This window comes from Artibeus jamaicensis, unplaced genomic scaffold (assembly GCF_021234435.1).
Source record: "Artibeus jamaicensis isolate MK-2021 breed Jamaican fruit bat unplaced genomic scaffold, CSHL_Jam_final contig_432, whole genome shotgun sequence".
NCBI classification, from domain to species: Eukaryota; Metazoa; Chordata; class Mammalia; order Chiroptera; family Phyllostomidae; genus Artibeus; species Artibeus jamaicensis.
The window spans coordinates 5,765,445-5,783,510 of NW_026521828.1; the positions used below are offsets into that span (position 1 = coordinate 5,765,445).

General features: G+C 41.1%; 1 protein-coding gene across 8 annotated transcripts in view; it reads left to right on the forward strand.

Moving 5' to 3' along the window:
- Nucleotides 1–368: 368 nt before the first annotated feature.
- The window catches only part of PWWP2A (PWWP domain containing 2A), a 33,510-nt gene continuing 15,812 nt past the window's right edge, over nucleotides 369–18,066 (forward strand). For 5 of the 8 annotated variants that reach the window (XM_037128191.2, XM_037128196.2, XM_037128199.2 and 2 more), the window contains exon 1: nucleotides 369–1,012. In XM_037128191.2, the coding sequence (XP_036984086.1) occupies nucleotides 444–1,012 (569 nt within the window). In that variant the 5' untranslated portion in view covers nucleotides 369–443. Of the gene's footprint in view, nucleotides 1,013–1,854; nucleotides 2,340–5,642; nucleotides 5,713–13,313; nucleotides 13,580–18,066 lie in introns of those variants that run through there. The other 3 variants (XM_037128198.2, XM_037128193.2, XM_037128194.2) reach the window with 3 other exon arrangements.

Sequence of the window (18,066 nt, forward strand, 5' to 3'; positions counted from 1 at the left end):
GTGATTCCCTCCTTTCTCCCTCCTCTGAAAGCCTGGCTGATAACCGGCAGGCATGTAGGCCAACCCTAAAATTTTATTTCCCCTTCCAGCCAATAGAAAGAAGCGATACGTATATGGCTGAGCTTTTTGACTTCCCCCGCCCACTTTGAGCTCGCCTTTCCACTCCTCCACTCTGATTCGACATTTGACAACTTACCTGGCCAATGAGAAGTTCCTACTCTGCATGGGCGGGGTGACTGACTGGAAAATAGACGTCCGGATCTGGCCAATGGAATATCACAAGTGAGGGAGGAGTGTAGGACAGAACCAATGGCGTGGTGCCAATAACGAGCATCAGATAAAGGGCGGGACGAGACTGTTCGCGGGAGGGAGGGGAAGGCCCAGGGAACCAAGCAGCGGTGCCGCTGCAGCCGGAGTTGGAGGAGGGAGAAGCCAGGAAGAAAATGGCGGCCGTGGCTGCAGAGGCGGCAGCGACAGCAGCGTCCCCCGGGGAGGGGGGCGCCGGCGAGGCCGAGCCGGAGATGGAGCCCATACCCGGCAGCGAGGCCGGTACTGACACCCTCCCGGTCACCGCCACTGAAGCATCTGTGCCCGACGGCGAGGCCGACGGGAAGCAGTCCTCCCCTCAGGCCGACGAGCCTCCGCTCTCGCCGCCGCGGGAGCGAGCCCGGAGCCCGGAGACGGCGCGGCCGGAGCTGGAGGCTGAAGAGAAGCCCGCCAGGGTGGTGGAGCCGGCGGTAGCCGCTTCTCAGGAAGGGCCTGACCTTCCACCTTCCCCAACACCGCCGCCCGAGCAGCCCCCCGCTCCCGAGGAGACCCCGGAGCCGCCGCTGCCCCAGCCCGCAACCCCGGCGCTCGTGCCGCCCGCGGGCGGGGACTCCGCCGTGTCGCAACTCATCCCCGGCTCGGAGGTGCGGGTTACGCTGGACCACATCATTGAGGACGCGCTCGTCGTGTCGTTCCGCCTCGGGGAGAAGCTCTTCTCCGGGGTTCTCATGGATCTGTCCAAAAGGTACCTCTCCCACCCCCACCACGCCCCTTGGCCGCCCAGGTCCGCTCGGTCCCTAGGGAGGGTGTGTACTGGGGTGGCCCCTTCACCCCCGCCTGCCGCCACCCCAGTGTCCCGCTGCCCGCATCGCCCTCGGGCCCCGCGTGGCGCGCGTTCCGAGTGGGGCAGGCGCGGGAGGCCGGGAGGGGGCGGTCCCTGCCCCAGGTGAGCGCCTGCCAGCGCAGGTGTGACACCGGATGGGGGTGTAGGTGCACCGCGGGCTGGCGGATCGCACCGCTCTCACCGATCTCATCCCTCACCTCTGGTCTCCCTCCGCGCGACTCACCCACACTGGGCGAGGGCAGGGGGTGGCTAATGTAGAATACGGAGGATTTTTTGCGGAAAACGGGGTGTTGGGGAGATTGCTTGTGAGGCACTTCTCAAATTAGCCCTTAATGAAGTTGGAGAAAGGGGTGTCCGCACTGGAGTTCCCAAAAGGTTACCTGTCACTCCTTATGGGGATGAGCGTTTATTTAAAATGAGCCTTTTGACGGTTATTCTTAACTGTTAGCACCAGTTCTGCTTAGATAATTGTTCAGCAGAAAACACATTTGACTAATTATGACGGTAGTTGTAAAGATCTGATTTTTTAAAATACTTTGAGTATCAAGATAGTACGGCATCAAAGTGTCTGATTACAGACTTATAACACTGTAACTATAGTTTGAACTTATGTATCAAAGACAAACCTCTGTCTTCGCACATTTTTATCTTTTAACAAGTGATTACGAGCATTGTTTTAAACAGGCAAGACGAGATAGTCTAAGTCTAGAGTTAAAATTAATCTTTTCACTCTTCTTTTGCAGATCTGAAGTGCAGACTCCCATTCACCGCTCTCCGTTCTGTTTCCTACAACAGCACACACACATACACACACACATTGACGGCATCTCGCCTGTGTGGAAATGGCTTGTTTTAGTGTGTTTCACTCTGAACTTCTTGTCCTTCCATCAAGGCACAAGAATTCTTTCCCATTTGAGGAAAAAAAAACAAACTATTTAAAATACATTCTGAAGTATGATGTTTGGGGTGAAAGGATGGGGACCCTTTACAATTATTTATGCATGCTGTTTAATCTCATTTTTTAAAAGAGATTTTTAAAAAAATGCTGACTTTGGACTTTTTCATTTTTTGTTTTCATAGTTAGCAGCATAACACCAGTGGGTTTTGTACTGATGTATGCAATAGTGAAAGAGCTAGTAGTGTGTATGCTATTGAATCAAACAGAAGTGAAGGCCGGTGATTGTGTGAGAATCTGGATTTCAAATCTGCAAAAGGAAGGTGCAAAAAGGTAAGTTGTTTCTAGAAATGGAATGGATGGTGCTTTCCTGTTTTGAGGTGCTCATGGTTTTATTTTTTTAAATTTTCTTTGTGAGCAAATTGTAATTTTTAAAGTTTTTATCTATTTTGCTAACAATGTTTCTTATAAACAGCAATTTCTTTTGTCGGGGCAGCTATTTTTATTATTAACCTTTAACTTTTTAGTACTTGCACTTCAAAACATTAATATGTAAAAGGTTAATAATAAAGCAATTTTTAAAAGCAATTAAGGGAAACAACTTTTTAGTCAACAGATATTTATTGAGCACAGCTGTATGTGAGACACCCTCCCAAGTACTCCTGGTTTATTGTGCTTCACAGGTGTTGCTTACAAGCTTGAAGGCAAAGCCCTCCGCCACGAAACAGATTAAAACTTGCTTTATTGTGATGCCCACTTTATTACAGCGGGCTGTAACTGAGCCACAATATGTCAGAGGTATATCTGGGTATGGATTAGGCACAGTTTCTGCCTTCTGTTAATTTACCTGGGAGGCACCCAATTTAGAAGTGGGAAGGAAATTAAATACAGGGCTTTTTAAATTTAGCACTTAAAGGAATTATTATTGGTCCAGGGCTTGACTAACTGGGTATCCCTTTTTCATAATATAATTTGGAAAAATGAAACTGTCAGTATCTTTTGTAATCTGTGCTCATCTTGACTGTGTACCTCCATGTGCGCTTTGGGGTTAGTGGACTCTCAAGACCATGGCTGTAGTCATCAGTAGCTTTAAGAACAGTTTGTGTCCTATTTCGAATTTGGCCACTGAAGTAGACCTTTAGGTAAAAGTAAGAGCTTCCTGTTGAGTGCTTGTTATGTATCAGGCCTTGCACCACATGCTTTATTTAGTCTTTATAACGCTCGTGGTATTTTCATTTAGGGGGGAGGAAACAGGTTCATTTAATTCGGGAAGTCATTTAGCTTGTAAATGACAAAGAGCTTCAAATATGAATAGGTTGATCTGAATCTAAAAGGCCTGTATTTCTACTTTCACGTTAAAAGTTAGTTGGCCTGCAAATTTTCTTTTAATTTCAGTAGCAGTCTGGGTTACTCCAAGGCTGTGGGTGTCAGAGCTCAGTGGAGTTTCAGTCAGCTAATCACCACAGAGCTTCCACCTGGAGACCCCTCACTTCCTCAGCTGTGTGCGCGAATGCACACTAGGCTCCAAGTCTTGGTTCTTGCCCGTTCAGTGATAGTTGGAAAGAGTTAATGTTTGGGACACCACTAAGCGCTTCAATGTATGTACTTTTCTTCAGTCTTAAAAAAAAGGCTAGTTACTGCTTTTATTAATTATTTTATTCCAACATTATGCATGGTAGACAAATGTCTTTCAAGGTTGGAAGAGTTGTTCACCATGTAGATAGCATTTGATCCTAGGTTACAGGATTTCATATATATGTGGATTGATCAAGAGTTTGCTTTTGTCAACCATCTGACATCTTCTCTTTCCTGTCATTGTATTATTATCATTGTTAAATTACAGGTTTTTTTAGGGATTTTATTTATTTTTAGAGAGGGAGGGGGAAGGGAAGGAGAAAGAGAAGGAGAGAAACATCAACGTGTGGTTGCCTCTCACACATCCCACACTGGGGACCTGGCTCACAACCCAGGCATGTGCCCTGACTGGGTTTGAACCGGTGACCCTTTGGTTCGCAGGCCGGTGCTCAATCCACTGAGCCATACCAGCCAGGGCTCATTGTATTACTTTTTTTTTGCCTTAATTTTAGACTTAGTTGATTGAAGAACATTTTTTTTTTACTTTAGGTATTATTTTTATTTATTGATTTGAGAGAAGAGGGGGAGAGAGAGAAACATTCTTTTCTGCACTCACTGGTTGTTTTTTGTTTGTGCCCTGCCCAGGGATTAAACTGGCAATTGTGGCCTATCATCAGGACAACACTCTAAGCTGCCTGGCCAGGGTGAATAGCACATTTTTGAGGATAATCTTTTTATGGGGAAAAAAGAAGCAGGACACAAATGATTAAAAAACAGAACGAAAAGTGGTTCTGAATAGTGTAGATCTGGACAGTGTCAGGGTACTTGGGTTCTAGTACTGGCCTCTGATTAGCACTGTGAATTTGGGTAAATCTGTGTCTCTCTGGACTCCAGTCTCTAGTTCTTCTGAGGCTAATTCACTCTGACTGTAGGCAGCCGACAAAAAGGCAGCTTGTTTGTTTAAACATAAACAAGCAAACAAACCTTGTCTCAGTTTCTATATACATAAAGTGAACAGGGTGGCCCGACGGGGTCTGGTTTTCCTGTTTCATCTTGCTTTGATGATTACTTCCTCCTCTTATTCTTCAGTGTAGATTGCTGTGGCTGATAACCCTAAAGATGAGGATATTTGAGTATCGGGTTAAAACAGATTTTATGTATCATAGTATTTATTGGAAACTGAAGGCCTTTAAAGTGAGCAGTCTGTTCTCTAGTTTATGCTAGGCTTCTCCACTGTTTTATACCCAGCTTTCTTAGGTAGTTTAAATTACCTGCCTATTGATAAAATCAGACAATAGTGTAATACTAACAGGTAAAAATAATCAAGTAACCCATAAGTTCAGTTTGGTTTTTCTATTTCCTTTTCTTTAACAATATGCTTTTGAGATTTTGACTTGTGTACATTTGTTTCTTCATTTAGCATTATATAATAAGCATTCCTTCAAGTTGTTAATTGTCTTTAAAAAATTTTTTTTAAAGAACAACTTACTTATTTATTTATCTTCAGAGGGAAAGGGAAGGAGAGAGGGAGAAAAATATCAATGTGTGGTTGCCTCTCGTGCATCCCCTGCCGGGAACTGGCCTGCAACCCAGGCATGTGCCCTGACTGGGAATCGAACCACGGTTGTCTGGTTCGCAGGCCCGCGCTCAATCCACTGAGCTACACCAGCCAGGGCTGGATCATTTACATTGTTTAGTGCTGTTCCCCGTATCTTAAAAAATAATTATCAAGCCACTTTGAAATCCTGAAAAAGCTCTTTGAATTCCATTTTGGGGCCTGATATAAATTAAGGAATCATGAAGTAAAGACTAATGCTTAAAAAACCTTTGTGTGTTTTAACTTAGTGGTACATACTTATTAAAGGTTGTAGTTATTTGTATTTCAGAATTGATCTTTTACAAATATTGACTGTGTGTATATAGTATACTATTGCATTAAAAAGAATTGAGGTAATTTCTTTAGAAAACTTCATATTTCACTAAGTTCTTAATTTGTAGAAAATTTGTTTGTTTTTTTTTAAAGGAAATATAAACCAAGACAATGATTTTTTTTCTTTACAGAGACCATGAAACGTATGGTGCAATAGCCCTACTTTTGGTGGGAAAAATATACAGCCATTCTGGTGAAGCAGTGAGTAGTGGTATCAGTAGCTTATACTAAGCATCCAGGTTGAGAATTCAGGCTCTCTGGTAGTATGCTTAAATGATTGTGTTGAGTTGTGCATATTTAAAACGCTGAACTATTTTTTGGTGCTGATTCTGCTCATATTCCAAGGTGCTGATAAAGGCCTCGCACAGTAGACGAGCACAAGGGGAGGGCCAGCCACTTGCTGACCCAGACAGCTGTAGGACGCCACTGCCGTGCTGGTGTATACACGCTGTGCTGAGAGTGAGGTCTTGCAATGCATGTTAGACTGAAAAAATTTTTTTTTTTAAAGATTTTATTTATTTATCTTTAGAGGGGAAGGGGAGAAGGAGAGAGGGAGAGAAACATCAATGTATGGTTGCCTTTCATGCATCCCCTGCTGGGAACTGGCCTGCAGGGAACCAGCCTGCAACCCTGGTATGTGCCCTGACTGGGAATCGAACCGTAATTGTCTGGTTCGCAGGCCCGCGCTCAATCCACTGAGCTACACCAGCCAGGGTCTGAAATTTTTTTTAAAGTGATTAGTCGTTCAGTGTTAAATACCTAGTTTTGAGTGTAAAGAATCCTGTCATGTCATGGGATTAAAAATAAATTTAACTAAATTGTATAAACTAGATAACTAGATGTGTTCTGCACAAACTATGCCAGGAATGTTTTATTGGACTTGGGATTTCTAATGAAGTTAATTTTCAGTTCTTTTTTTTTTTTTTTCTGGTGTGTGTTGTGTAAATACTTCACTGTGTACTGTGCTCTCAGTGCATCTAGTTTGAATCTTCCTAAGATCAGTTTTCCTGTGAAGGGTTTTTAAAGAGGTTATGTATCATGTGCTCATCTTCTCTGTTATGGCCGAGTTAATTTCACATTGATAAAAAACTGAAAGATGTCCTCAGTGGTGTTTGTGACTATAAAGTGCACCCTTATTTCTTAGTATTTATTGGCCCTGTTCTTAAATTCTTGAATTGATTCAGACACGTGCACAAGATCTCTGGGGTCTTCTCTCTCACATTGCATTTTTAACAAGGTGTTTCTGATGCAGGTGATTCTCAGACCGTGTTTGGAGATAATTAATTTTCTTAGGGGGTAAGGGGTTTTGCCAAGATAGTAGAGTGATAAATTTGTTAAGCCTGTTTGAAAAGTTAGTGGTTACTTTCAAATGGATGAAATTACAAAGAAGCAATACATGTAGGTGTGGGCCCCTTGGGTGGTAGATGTAGGTCTTTTTTACATAACTGGTCATTAAACTTGCAAATAATTAAATCTGCCCACTAGAAATTTAGGTAGACCATAATTTTCTTCTTTTTCTCTTTGGACCAATGGGAAAAAATTTTTTCAAATCCTCACCTGAGGATACAGTATGTTCATCGATTTTAGAGAGAGGGGAAGGTGGCGGTAGAGAGAGAAAAACACCGACATCACTTGGTCTCCTCCCATACACGCCCTCCCAGTTGAGTATCGAACCCGCAGCCCAGGCATATACCCTGACCAGGGATAGAATCCTCAGCTCCTTAGTGCATGGGACGATGCTCCAATGAACTGAGCCACCTGGCCAGGGCCTCTATGGACCAATTTTATATAGTCACTTTACTGCAGAATAGTGCAGTTTTTACCTTTGTAAAACTTGTGCTTATAATATTTGATTTCACTTTTCTTCATATTCCTAACATGTAAGAAAGTGGCCAGGCTTTACTTTCCGTAATTAATAATAGCTACAGTGTATTTTCCACTTCACTCAGCTACTGTGTCGGGCACTTTCGATGCATTGTTTCCTTTTACTCTGAACAGCCAGTGAATGAAGTAAATTCTAATCCAGTTTCACTGAGGCTCCGAGAGATTTAAGTAAATGGCCTAAAATATAAGTGGCAGATAGTAGTGGGTATATTGACAGTGCCTTTTTGAGTGATAGTTCTCGAAGATGTGATAACCCGTTATAATACACCTAACTAAATTTTATCATTACCATTTTAGCTCACGATTTTTGGTGGTGTGTCACCTCGGTAGGCTGATAGGGCTCGGTTCCTCACTCAACCAGGCAACAGCTGCTGCTTTGAAAATGCAAACTGCAATTTAGTGACCTCTTTGGGCACTTTGGCGTTGGAATTTCTTCATTTATGGTCCTGGGTCTTAAATTAGATATCATTTGTTACGCCTTGATTGGCCTGGCCCTGGCAACACTGGAGTCACGTGTGCACAAGGAGAGGGAGACGAGCTTCTGGAGCACAGGCCCGGCATTTATTGAAGTGCTGGGTGACCAGGTGGGAAAAGGGTTTTAAAGACTGAATTACAAGTTGCTGAACAACCTGTTTATGCTAAAATAGGAATAATGAAATAAATTGATTACATTTTCCTTTTTAAAAAAGTTCTTCTGTTGAGAAATAATTAGACTTCTGTGTGGTGAACCCTACAGAACATAACAATGAAAGGAATATTAAAAAGTACATACAAATCATAATGGAAACATATAATTTTAACTGCTTTAAACTGCTTATTGGATCTTAGAGCCAGGACCAATGGAATTCTATTTAAGTGTTTGAAAACTGTGATGAGTATTTACATTAATAATTTAAAAGGTCCTTTTTTGGCAGTGTTCATTTTTGGGAAAATATTAAGCATGTTGCTCTAAGTGATGTACAAAAGTGAGTCTGATGTATCAGCTTGGAAAAATATTTTGCCACTTTGTGGCTGTTACCATTTTTGGGGGGTGGTTATTTTTTTAAAATTTTTATTTATTTATCTTTAGAAGGTAAGGGAAGGGGAGAGAGAGAGAAACATCAATGTATGGTTGCTTCTCATGCATCCTCTGCTGGGAACTGGCCCCTGCTAGGAACTGGCTTGCAACCCAGGCATGTGCCCTGATGGGGAATTAAACCGAGATCCTTTGGTTCGCAGGCCTGTGCTCAATCCACTGAGCTACCCTAGTCAGGGCTGGGGGTGGTTATTTTAAAGATAGTTTTTTCTTTAAATTTTATTTTTTAAAGAGAGGAGAAGGGGAAGAGAGAGGAAGAGAAACATCAGTGTGAGAGAGAAGCATCGGTCAGCTGCCTCTTGCACGTGCCCTGACCGGAGGTAACCCATGCGTGTGCCCTGACTTGGAATCGAACTGGTGACCTTTTGCTTTGTAGTATGACGCCCAACCGACTGAGCGACACTGGTCAAAGCTGGATGCTTATTTTAAAAGAGTTTATTGTTATAATTTGAACACTATATAGATGTTATTTCTATCTCTGCTTTTGAGAAGACACGCATAAAGGTTTTCTCTCTTGCAGGGGTGTCCAACCTGTGTCCTGTGGGTCGCATGTGGCTTAGGTTGGCTATCAGTGCAGCCTAATACAAAATTGTAAATTTACTTAAAACATTGAGATTTTTTTTTGTGATTACATGTTACAATGTATTTAATATGTGGCCCAAGCCAACTCTTCTTTCATTGTGGCCCAGAGACACCAAGAGATTAGTCACCCTGCATAGTTTTCACTTTTATTTTCAAGCCTAGTTATCAAGGCAAGTATTTAAGAGGATTGTTAGGAGGTACATGCGTGGGAGCTTGAAATTCACATTATTAGATTTCCCCCCTCCATCTTCAAAAGCTATGTGTGATACGAGGACTGAATAGAATTTAAAAGACTGAGTAAATTTCTATGGTTAGAGAGAGATTCTTATGAGACTTTCATGCAGCCCCCTTCCTTACCCATTAATTTAAAAAGATTTTCTGGAATCTTATTCATAGTTGGTGTATCCTATGTTTTTATTTTGCTAACATCATCCTTCCTTCTCACCTATTTGGGTACCCATATCCTTGCAGATTGCCCTTGTAATATGTGGGGTGTTTAAGAACATTAGTCACTTACAAGTAATAAAATCTAATACATTTTAATTTTAATATAGTAATTGTTCACATATATTTTGCCTACTTATTGTGTACTATGCCCTTATGGTAAGCAATTATGTATATTCTGTTATCTTGATGACAATTCTATTAAGTTACTTAACTGCAGTTTCAAAATCCTAAAGCTCTGAAAACAGAACTTTGTTACTTTTTTGACCTGAAATTATGTGAGGCTAGTAGGTCTGTTTGTTCCATTGAGTATAAATGCTTCAAATTTTACTAGTGAAATATTAATATGCTTGATAATAGGGTGCTTATCATCTTTTGCAAACCAGAAAAATCATGAATTGTGAAGCCTGCCTGCATCTGTAGGATTCAGAAAAGAGCACGTGGACAGCCGCTTCCTTAGTGGCGAAGTGGGCGGAGGGGAAAGTGAGGGCGGGCAGTCCTTCAGAACCAGACTTGGAGCTGACTGCTGGTATTCATGCCCTAGCTCGGCTGCTGATTAGCTGTGTCATCTTGGGAAGATCACAGGCTGTCTGTTCTTTAGTTCATTCAACAACAAAATGGGGATAGCAGCAGCACTTCTAATAGGACAGTTGTGATGATTATCAATTAATGTAAATGAGTAAATACTTAGAATGGTGCGTACCACATAGTAAGGCTGCATAAGCATTAACTATTAGGAAGTGGTAGGAAGTGGCGGAATTCCGGTGAATGTGACAACGGCTAGTATAGTCATTTAATATGGGTTGGCTTGAGTAGCCAGTTAACCTAGATCCTGCGGTATTGTGGGTTACAGTGTAATCTGCATCTTTAAAACATCTTGAAAGAATGGAGAAACTTCAGGTGATACTGGTGAAGTATACTTTCCCCTTTAAATTAGTAAGGAAGACCACATGGCATTTACATTTTCCTGGGGATGAAATAACTAGGAGCTGTTTGCAAGTGGAGGGTGGGAGATGTGTCTCAGTCTTTTCTTGCCACTAACACCTGGGCGGATGGTTTTGGGAGGAAATTCTGGTCTTTGTCATGGAGAGAAAATTAAAGTCTCATTAGGGAAATTGAGTCCTTATGTTCTCTCTGCTTCCTGTATGCTTTAAAAACCTAATTGAAAATGAATCACTTTTGAGAATGGCACATTTGGAAGTTTGGGAATGGGAATTTTCTATGTATTTACTAACTGATGGATCCAGACTAGTATAACAGCTTAAGTTTTTAACCAAGTGATTTAGACACTTTCAGCCCTTTCATTGGCCTTGCCTAGTTAAGAGACTAGTATTTGTGAGTCATCACACTTACCTAACCTTACAACACACCTTCCTTCCTTTCTGCCAGATGGATGATTATCTTTTATTTTTCACTTGAAGCAGGCTTCTGAATCTTCATCTCCTATGGAGGAAGGAATCACCTTGCTCACTGGTGACTCCTGTGGCTATATAGTATGGTCATTTGTTGGCTTTTACCCACCTGTGCAGTGTTTTACTTCTTCATTTTAAATCCACTTAGTTGGTTACCAGCATTCAAAAGTGGGTAACCAGTCTTCGCCATTCCTTATTTCACTCTTCACCCAATCAGCTTCAGCCCTTCAAGGAGCAGTCCATTTCCTGCACAGCCTGCTGCCTGCTCACACAGCTCTACTCGCATTTCTTTCCCTCTGAAGTTTCAGCCTCTTGGCAATGACTCTCCCATCCTAATCCCATCTGCGGAGGTGGGTCCCAGGGCTTGGACCTCGGGTTTTGCTGTTTGACTATAACTAGCATACTTGTAGTTGAATGTAGATTTTGTGCTTACGGGTACTTTAGGTGGGTTTGCTGGGATTTATGCTTAATATAGGACACATTTTTTTAAAAAAAATTTATTTATCTTTAGAGGGAAAGGGAAGGAGAGAGGGAAAGAAATATCAGTGTATGGTTGCTTCTCGTTCATCCCCTGCTGGGAACTGGCCTGCACCTCAGGCATGTGCCCTGAATGGGAATCGAACCACGGTTGTTTGGTTTGCAGGCCTGTGCTCAGTCCACTGAGCTACACCAGCCAGGGCAGGACACATGTTTTTAATATGCTTAAACATTTTGGTGGAACTGAGGTAAACTAAATTTAAGATTATACTTAAAGTTTTTTATGTATGAAATCTTTTCAAATATTATCAACTATCTAGATTTACTAATGTTACCACATTTGCTTTCATTCTTCATATAAACATTTTTTCTTAGAACTCTTTCAAAGTAGGTTATACACGTCATCCTCCTTTATCCCTTAATACTTCAGCACTTATTCCCTAAGATCAAAGATATTTTCCTATATAAGCACAATATAGCTTTAAATTCAAAGTATTGATAAGACTACTTGTATCTAATTTGCAGTGCATAGTTCATTATTTTGTCAGTTTTTTCCAGTAATGTTCTTTGAAGCTTTTTTCCGCCTCAGTAAATGATTATGTATTGCATTTATTTGCAATGTAAAATAGAGCACATGTGTTTTGGCCAAGTAGCTCAGTTGGTTTGAGCATTGACTCAATGTGCTAGAGCTTGTGGGTTCAATCCCCAGCCACAGCACATACAAGAATCAACCAATGAGGGCATAACTAAGTGGAACAACAAATCGAAGTTTCTCTCCCTTCCTTTCTCTCCCTCTTTTCCCCCTCACTCCCTGTAAAATCATTAAAAAATAAGTAGAGTTTATGTAATAGGGACTATACCTCAGTTGAGGTTTGCCTGACACTTGCTCATGAGAGGTTCGGGTTCACTGAGGGTTGTTCTCAGGGTACCTCACCTGTGGTCATGGGATGATGATTTTCTCCATCGGTGATGTTCGCTTGGATTCTCCTTCAGGTCAGTCTTGTTGCTATTCTCCAGTGTAGTTACTATTCTTTTCTTTTCTTTTCTTTTCTTTTTTTTTAAGGACTTTATTAGAGAGATGTGAAGGTAGGGAGAAAGAAGGGGAGAGAAATATCTGTTGATTGCCTCTTGCCTCTGTGCCCCAGCCAGGGACCAGGCCTGCAACCCTGGCCTGTGTTCGGACTGGGTATTGAACTGGCAGCCTTTGGTTTTACGGGATGATGCTCGACCAAAGGAGCCACACCTGCCCAGGTAGTAGTTTCCTTGCACCATGAAAGTATACTGCTTCTCACCCAACTTTTTCACTCTCCATTAGGTAGACACACGATTAAAACAGTTCTAAATTGTGGTAGACACATACAATGCATCGCCTTAGCCATTTTTTAAGTGCGTAGTTCAGTGAATGTTAAGTACATTCACGTCGTTATGAAAACATCTCCAGGACTTTCTCATTTGCAAAACTAAAGCTCTGCCTGTTTTCAGTTATTTTGGATATACCCAGAAATGGGTATGCTGGTTTATATTTTTAATTTTTTGAGTCATAGACATGCATGTTTATTTTGTAAGATTTTCTATTGCATGTGGCTGACTATTGAAATTCATTTGTGCTGAGGTTAACTTGTACATAACCAATCAGATGAAATGTGAACCAGAATAAGCATCACAGTTTTCCCTCCTTTATCATTTAAGGAGGGGTAGTTACTAAAAGCTTCCTTAGAATGGAGTAAATCTGGATACTTTTTAAGTGGTTAATTGAATGTAATTTTTTTCTTACTGTAGGTTCTTTAAGGGAAAAAAGTTCTGGGAGGGAAAGTTTTCTCTCTGTCTTTTGTGTGATGGACAAGAGGTTCAGTCCACCCAGAACATGGGGGCCTGTCTGACCCCCTGAGCTGCTGCTGTTCTGAGCATTGAATTCTCCAGAACTCAATGTTTGTGTGCCTAAAGTTTGTAATGCTTTAGTTTTTGTTTCTTTATTTTTAGTTTATAGTATTTAGAAAGAATCTCCTGCAGTTGGAGCTTGGCAACAGAGTTGGACGAAAGAAAATGAGAATCAGTTGTGCACTGTTAAACTTGTAAACAGGAAGGAGAGAAAAGAGAATATAACCCTAGGTCACGATGAGTTGTTTGAGGCTGCTATGAACTTACAGCTGATGAACACTGTATTAGCTGTTGAAAAACATTTTCAAAATAAGAGGTAAGAATTATCACTATGTCTGGCTTTCTAAAAAATCGAATAGTTGGTAACATTTTTTGTTTTACTTGAGGTATTCTTTTGGAAAGGGAATTTGGATGATGGTTATGCACTTCACTCCAAGAAGTGATGCATATTTAGGTGTAGGATTGATTGGTAATGCTAGAAATCTTGAGCAAATACCATAATTTTATCAGTGGGCAATAAAGGCTTCACTTAGTCAAAGCTAGAATCATCAATAAAACGTATAATTTATAGTGGAACACAAATAATAGAAAATATTCTCCTACTTCCTATAATAGTCACATTTTGAATATTGGCTTAATATTCTACATTTACATTTATTTCACCTTTATATAATCAGGATTCTTTTTCACAGCAACTTTCTCTTGCCTTGACACAAAATAACTGTTAAGCCCAAGTATTCTCCCTCAAAATTTTGGCAGTCGTTACTTCTAAATGATTTGAGAAGATAGCTATATTCAAAACATTTTATAGGTTCACAGGAAGTGGCAAAGATCATACAGAGAGGTCTTTTCAAAAAATTTTTTATTTATTATTTTTAGAGAGGGGGAAGGGAGGGAGAAAGGGAGAGAAGCATCGATTGCCGTTCGTACCACCTGGCTCTTCACGCAGGCGTGTGACCTGACCAGGAATTGAACCAGCTACTTTTCGGTCTGCCAGGCAGCGCCCAGTCCACTGAGTCACACCAGCCGGGGCCAGAGAGGTCTCTTATACAATTCATCTGGTTTTTCCCACAAGATTTTTTTTTTTAAGATTTTGTTTATTTTTGGGGGGGAGGGAGAAAGTGGCAGCAAAACGTCAATGTGTGGTTGCCTCTTGCGTGTCCCCACTGGCGACCTGGCCCACAACCCTGGCATGTGCCCTGACTGGGAATTGAACTGGCAGCCCTTTGGTTTGAAGGCCCATGCTCAGTCCAGTGAGCCACGCCAGCTAGGGCCCCACATGCTGTTTTTATTTACACCGTAACACCTGAATGGTTTTCCTTCAGAACTTTTGGGTAGTGGTTAAAGAAGACTGAAAATGGGAAGTGGTAGAGTGAGTCTCTAAAATGTTAATATTGTCATGCTGTACAAAGAAGGGGTGGGAAAAAGAGGAGAGAGATTTTGCATCTTACTACTCAACTCCTGGAATATTTGCAAGTTCTTACAGAAGAAGCTCGGGCAAGGGATTCTGATCAGCCTTCTACCTTGCTACTGCCATTAAAATCTTCCTCTGCTGAGGTTACCCTTTGAGCGTTCATGTGGGACAGAAATGTCTTCACCTTAGGAAAAGCTAAAGCAAAAGTGCTTGCTAAAAATTAAGGTCCTGGCCTCCACCTTGGGCGAGTGTTGGCATCTGGTATTGGAAAGCAGGCTTAGGAATCTATTTTCAAACACCCAGAGTATTGTGTGGCAGATTTCCAAAGACAGCTCTTGAGAAATTAGATTTGAGGATTTTAAGACACCGTAGCTTTGTTGCTACTTTATATTCTTATTAAAGTTACAGTTGCATAGGTTAATAGCTTTCAAACTTTTGAGCATAGTTACAAATACATTTTATGTGTGAATCCATATATATACACATATATGAAGCAGATTCATTCTTGTTACATATATTTACACTGATTTTCAAAGTTTAATCATAGTTGCAAAACCCTTGAAACTGATTTCACAACCAGCCTCTCCACGCTCAGTGGAAACGTGCGTGGTGTTGCCCACGTGAGGGTGACGGCCTGGTGACTGGGATGGAGTCGAATATTGATCCCCCTTGAAGTGCTTTATCTTTCTGGTTCTTTCGGGGACTCTTTACTACTTAAAACTATTTTTCAGCTTTTGCCAATCATCCACAACCCAGAATTACTAGTTTGTACTTATTTTTCTCTTTTTCTCTAGGTGCTATTTCCATTTATCTGTACAGTTAAGCATCTTCCTGTGTTATTAAAACATTTAATGCTTGTATTTTATCTGCTTAGGAGGGAGAGGCAAGGGGGAAAAAACCCAGGTGAGAAATTAATGTTCTTAATCCCATGAGGGTAAACACATCTGATTCCACACTTTGACATATACAACTTTAATGATTGTCTGGGTTATCCTCACGTTGAGATTATAAATTTTAAGATATAGGAAGATCTAGTTCATTGTTGAAAATTAATTCAAATTACTTAAAATGAAGTAAATTTTAGCCAAGAAAAATGGCTGGCATTTATTGGCCTTAATCCTGAAGGTAGGAAAGAATGTTAACCCATTTTATACATGAGAAAACTGAGTTTAGAGAGGGTTAGTAACACCTGAAGTGTACAGGGTTGATAAGAGATGGCTGTGAAATGTCAGATGTTAATGTAACTATGGTTTAGTTATTCCTAAAAAAGGGAAGAAAATCTGTTGCTTGTTCAGCTGTGGAAATATTTGAAAATATAATGGGGGCAAAAGGATGGCTTCTAATGAGTTAGAAACTTTTATTGTTAATACTTATAGTAGTCTTACCTCAGATAAGTTGTATGATTTTACGTAGCCCTACGATAAAATGCAAGAATCACCTCTGCTTTGTCCTGTCGTCTTGAAAAGGTGGTTGAGCACTTAATATAAGAAAAGGCTAAACGCTCAAAATGCCTTGCAATTAAGTAGTCAGGAAGCAAACATTTAGGTACCAGCTGCTGTGCTAGAATAAAAAGCCACTTTTCGCAAAGTCTAACAGTGAGGAGGGTGCCCTTCCTTTGTGGGCTGGCCTAGACCCTGAATTGCCCCACCTTAGGTTAAAAAGGCTCTCCTCTTCCTCTGTGGTTTCTGAGTATTTGCTGTAGGTTGCTGGTTTGTGGTCGTCAAGCTAATAATGCTTCAGGAAAAAAACTATTAGATGCAGATGCCCTGGCAGTGTTGGCCCTTCCTGTATCCTTGCCCGATTTTAGGTGTGTCCACAGCCTAGCCATTATTTGCCTAATGTCAAGATTTCTTTTTAACAGATGTTCTGAACCTTTTGGGAAAACACCCATACAAAACATCTGCATCTAATGTCTGAGTTCTGCCTGACTACCCGAAGTTAATCCTTGAGTTCTGAGCACCTCTGCCTTTAAGGGTTGGCATTATATTGGGTTGGGCGAAAGCCCCGCTTAGATTTTTCTGTAAAAGACAAGACATATTTTTCATTTTCGCCAGTAACGTTACGGATTTGGATATTTTGAGTATGTCGGCTATCTCTCACTGTTGGTTTCTCGTGGGCAGAGGCCAGGGGTGCTGCTAAACATCTTCCAATGCATAAGACAGGCCACACAGAAAAGAATTATTTGGCCAAAATGTCAGTAGTACCAATAAAGTTCACAAACCACTTTTGACACGTTTGGTCAGTCACAGCACCTTATCCATGTGCAGCACTAAAGATTCTTTATTTATCTTTAGAGGGAAAGGGAAGGAGAGAGGGGAAAAAAACATCAGTGTATGGTTGCCTCTTGTGTGTCCCCTGCTGGGAACTGGTCTGCAACCCAGGCATGTGCTCTGACTGAGCATTGAACTGCAATCCTTTGGTTCGCAGGCCCACGCTCAATCCACTGAGCTACGCCAGCCAGGGCTTGATTTTTTTTTTTAATGCAAGCTGATATGACAGCTGTCACAATACAATTTACCAATATTATTTTGAATGGAGTTAAAGACAACTAAGCACTACTAGAGCCATTGTATGGAAAAAATAAAAGGACTTTTTAGCCAGTCCAATAATTGTATTGTGTTTAATGCTGTTTGACTCATAGTGTTTAAAATTAATATGTATAACATGCACATGATGAAATTTAGTAGTGTGACTTATTTTTATGTGCAGGAATCTGAGTATAGTGAGTTTAGAGTGAGGGTGCTTTGATGTTTAGCCCAGGCAGATTAAGCCACAGTTAACTTTTTTTTAAAGATTTTATTTATTTATCTTTAGAGGGGAAGGGAAGGAGGGAGGGAGAGAAATATCGATGTATGGCTGCCTCTCATGCGTCCCCTGCTGGGAACTGACCTGCAACCCAGGCATGTGCCCTGACTAGAAATTGAACCGTGGTTATTTGGTTCGCAGGCCCGCGCTCAATCTCCTGAGCTACACCAGCCAGGGCTAGTTAACTTCTAATTGTACATAAAAAACAAGGTTATTGACCCTGTTTTAATAGAAACTGAGAATGGTATAGATTTGTGTTGCATGAATTTGGACCTGTAAGGGGTTAATGCATCTGACTAGCGTGAAAAGAGAGGGTGTGTTTATGTATATTCGCAGGCATGTGCACATACATAAACATTTTTATTGGACTGTGATGTGAAAGTACATGTTGGGGCAGAAGGAGAGTCACGGTTTTAAGTACTTGAAACAGTTTATTCTTGTATTATAACTTATTAATTAACTATGTATGGAAAATACAACAATTAATAAATTATAATAGTACAAGAATAAACTTCCTTCTCCTATTCCCTTCCCTTCCTTTGTTTCGAGAGGGGAAAGGAAGAAGAAAGAAGGAGGGGAACATT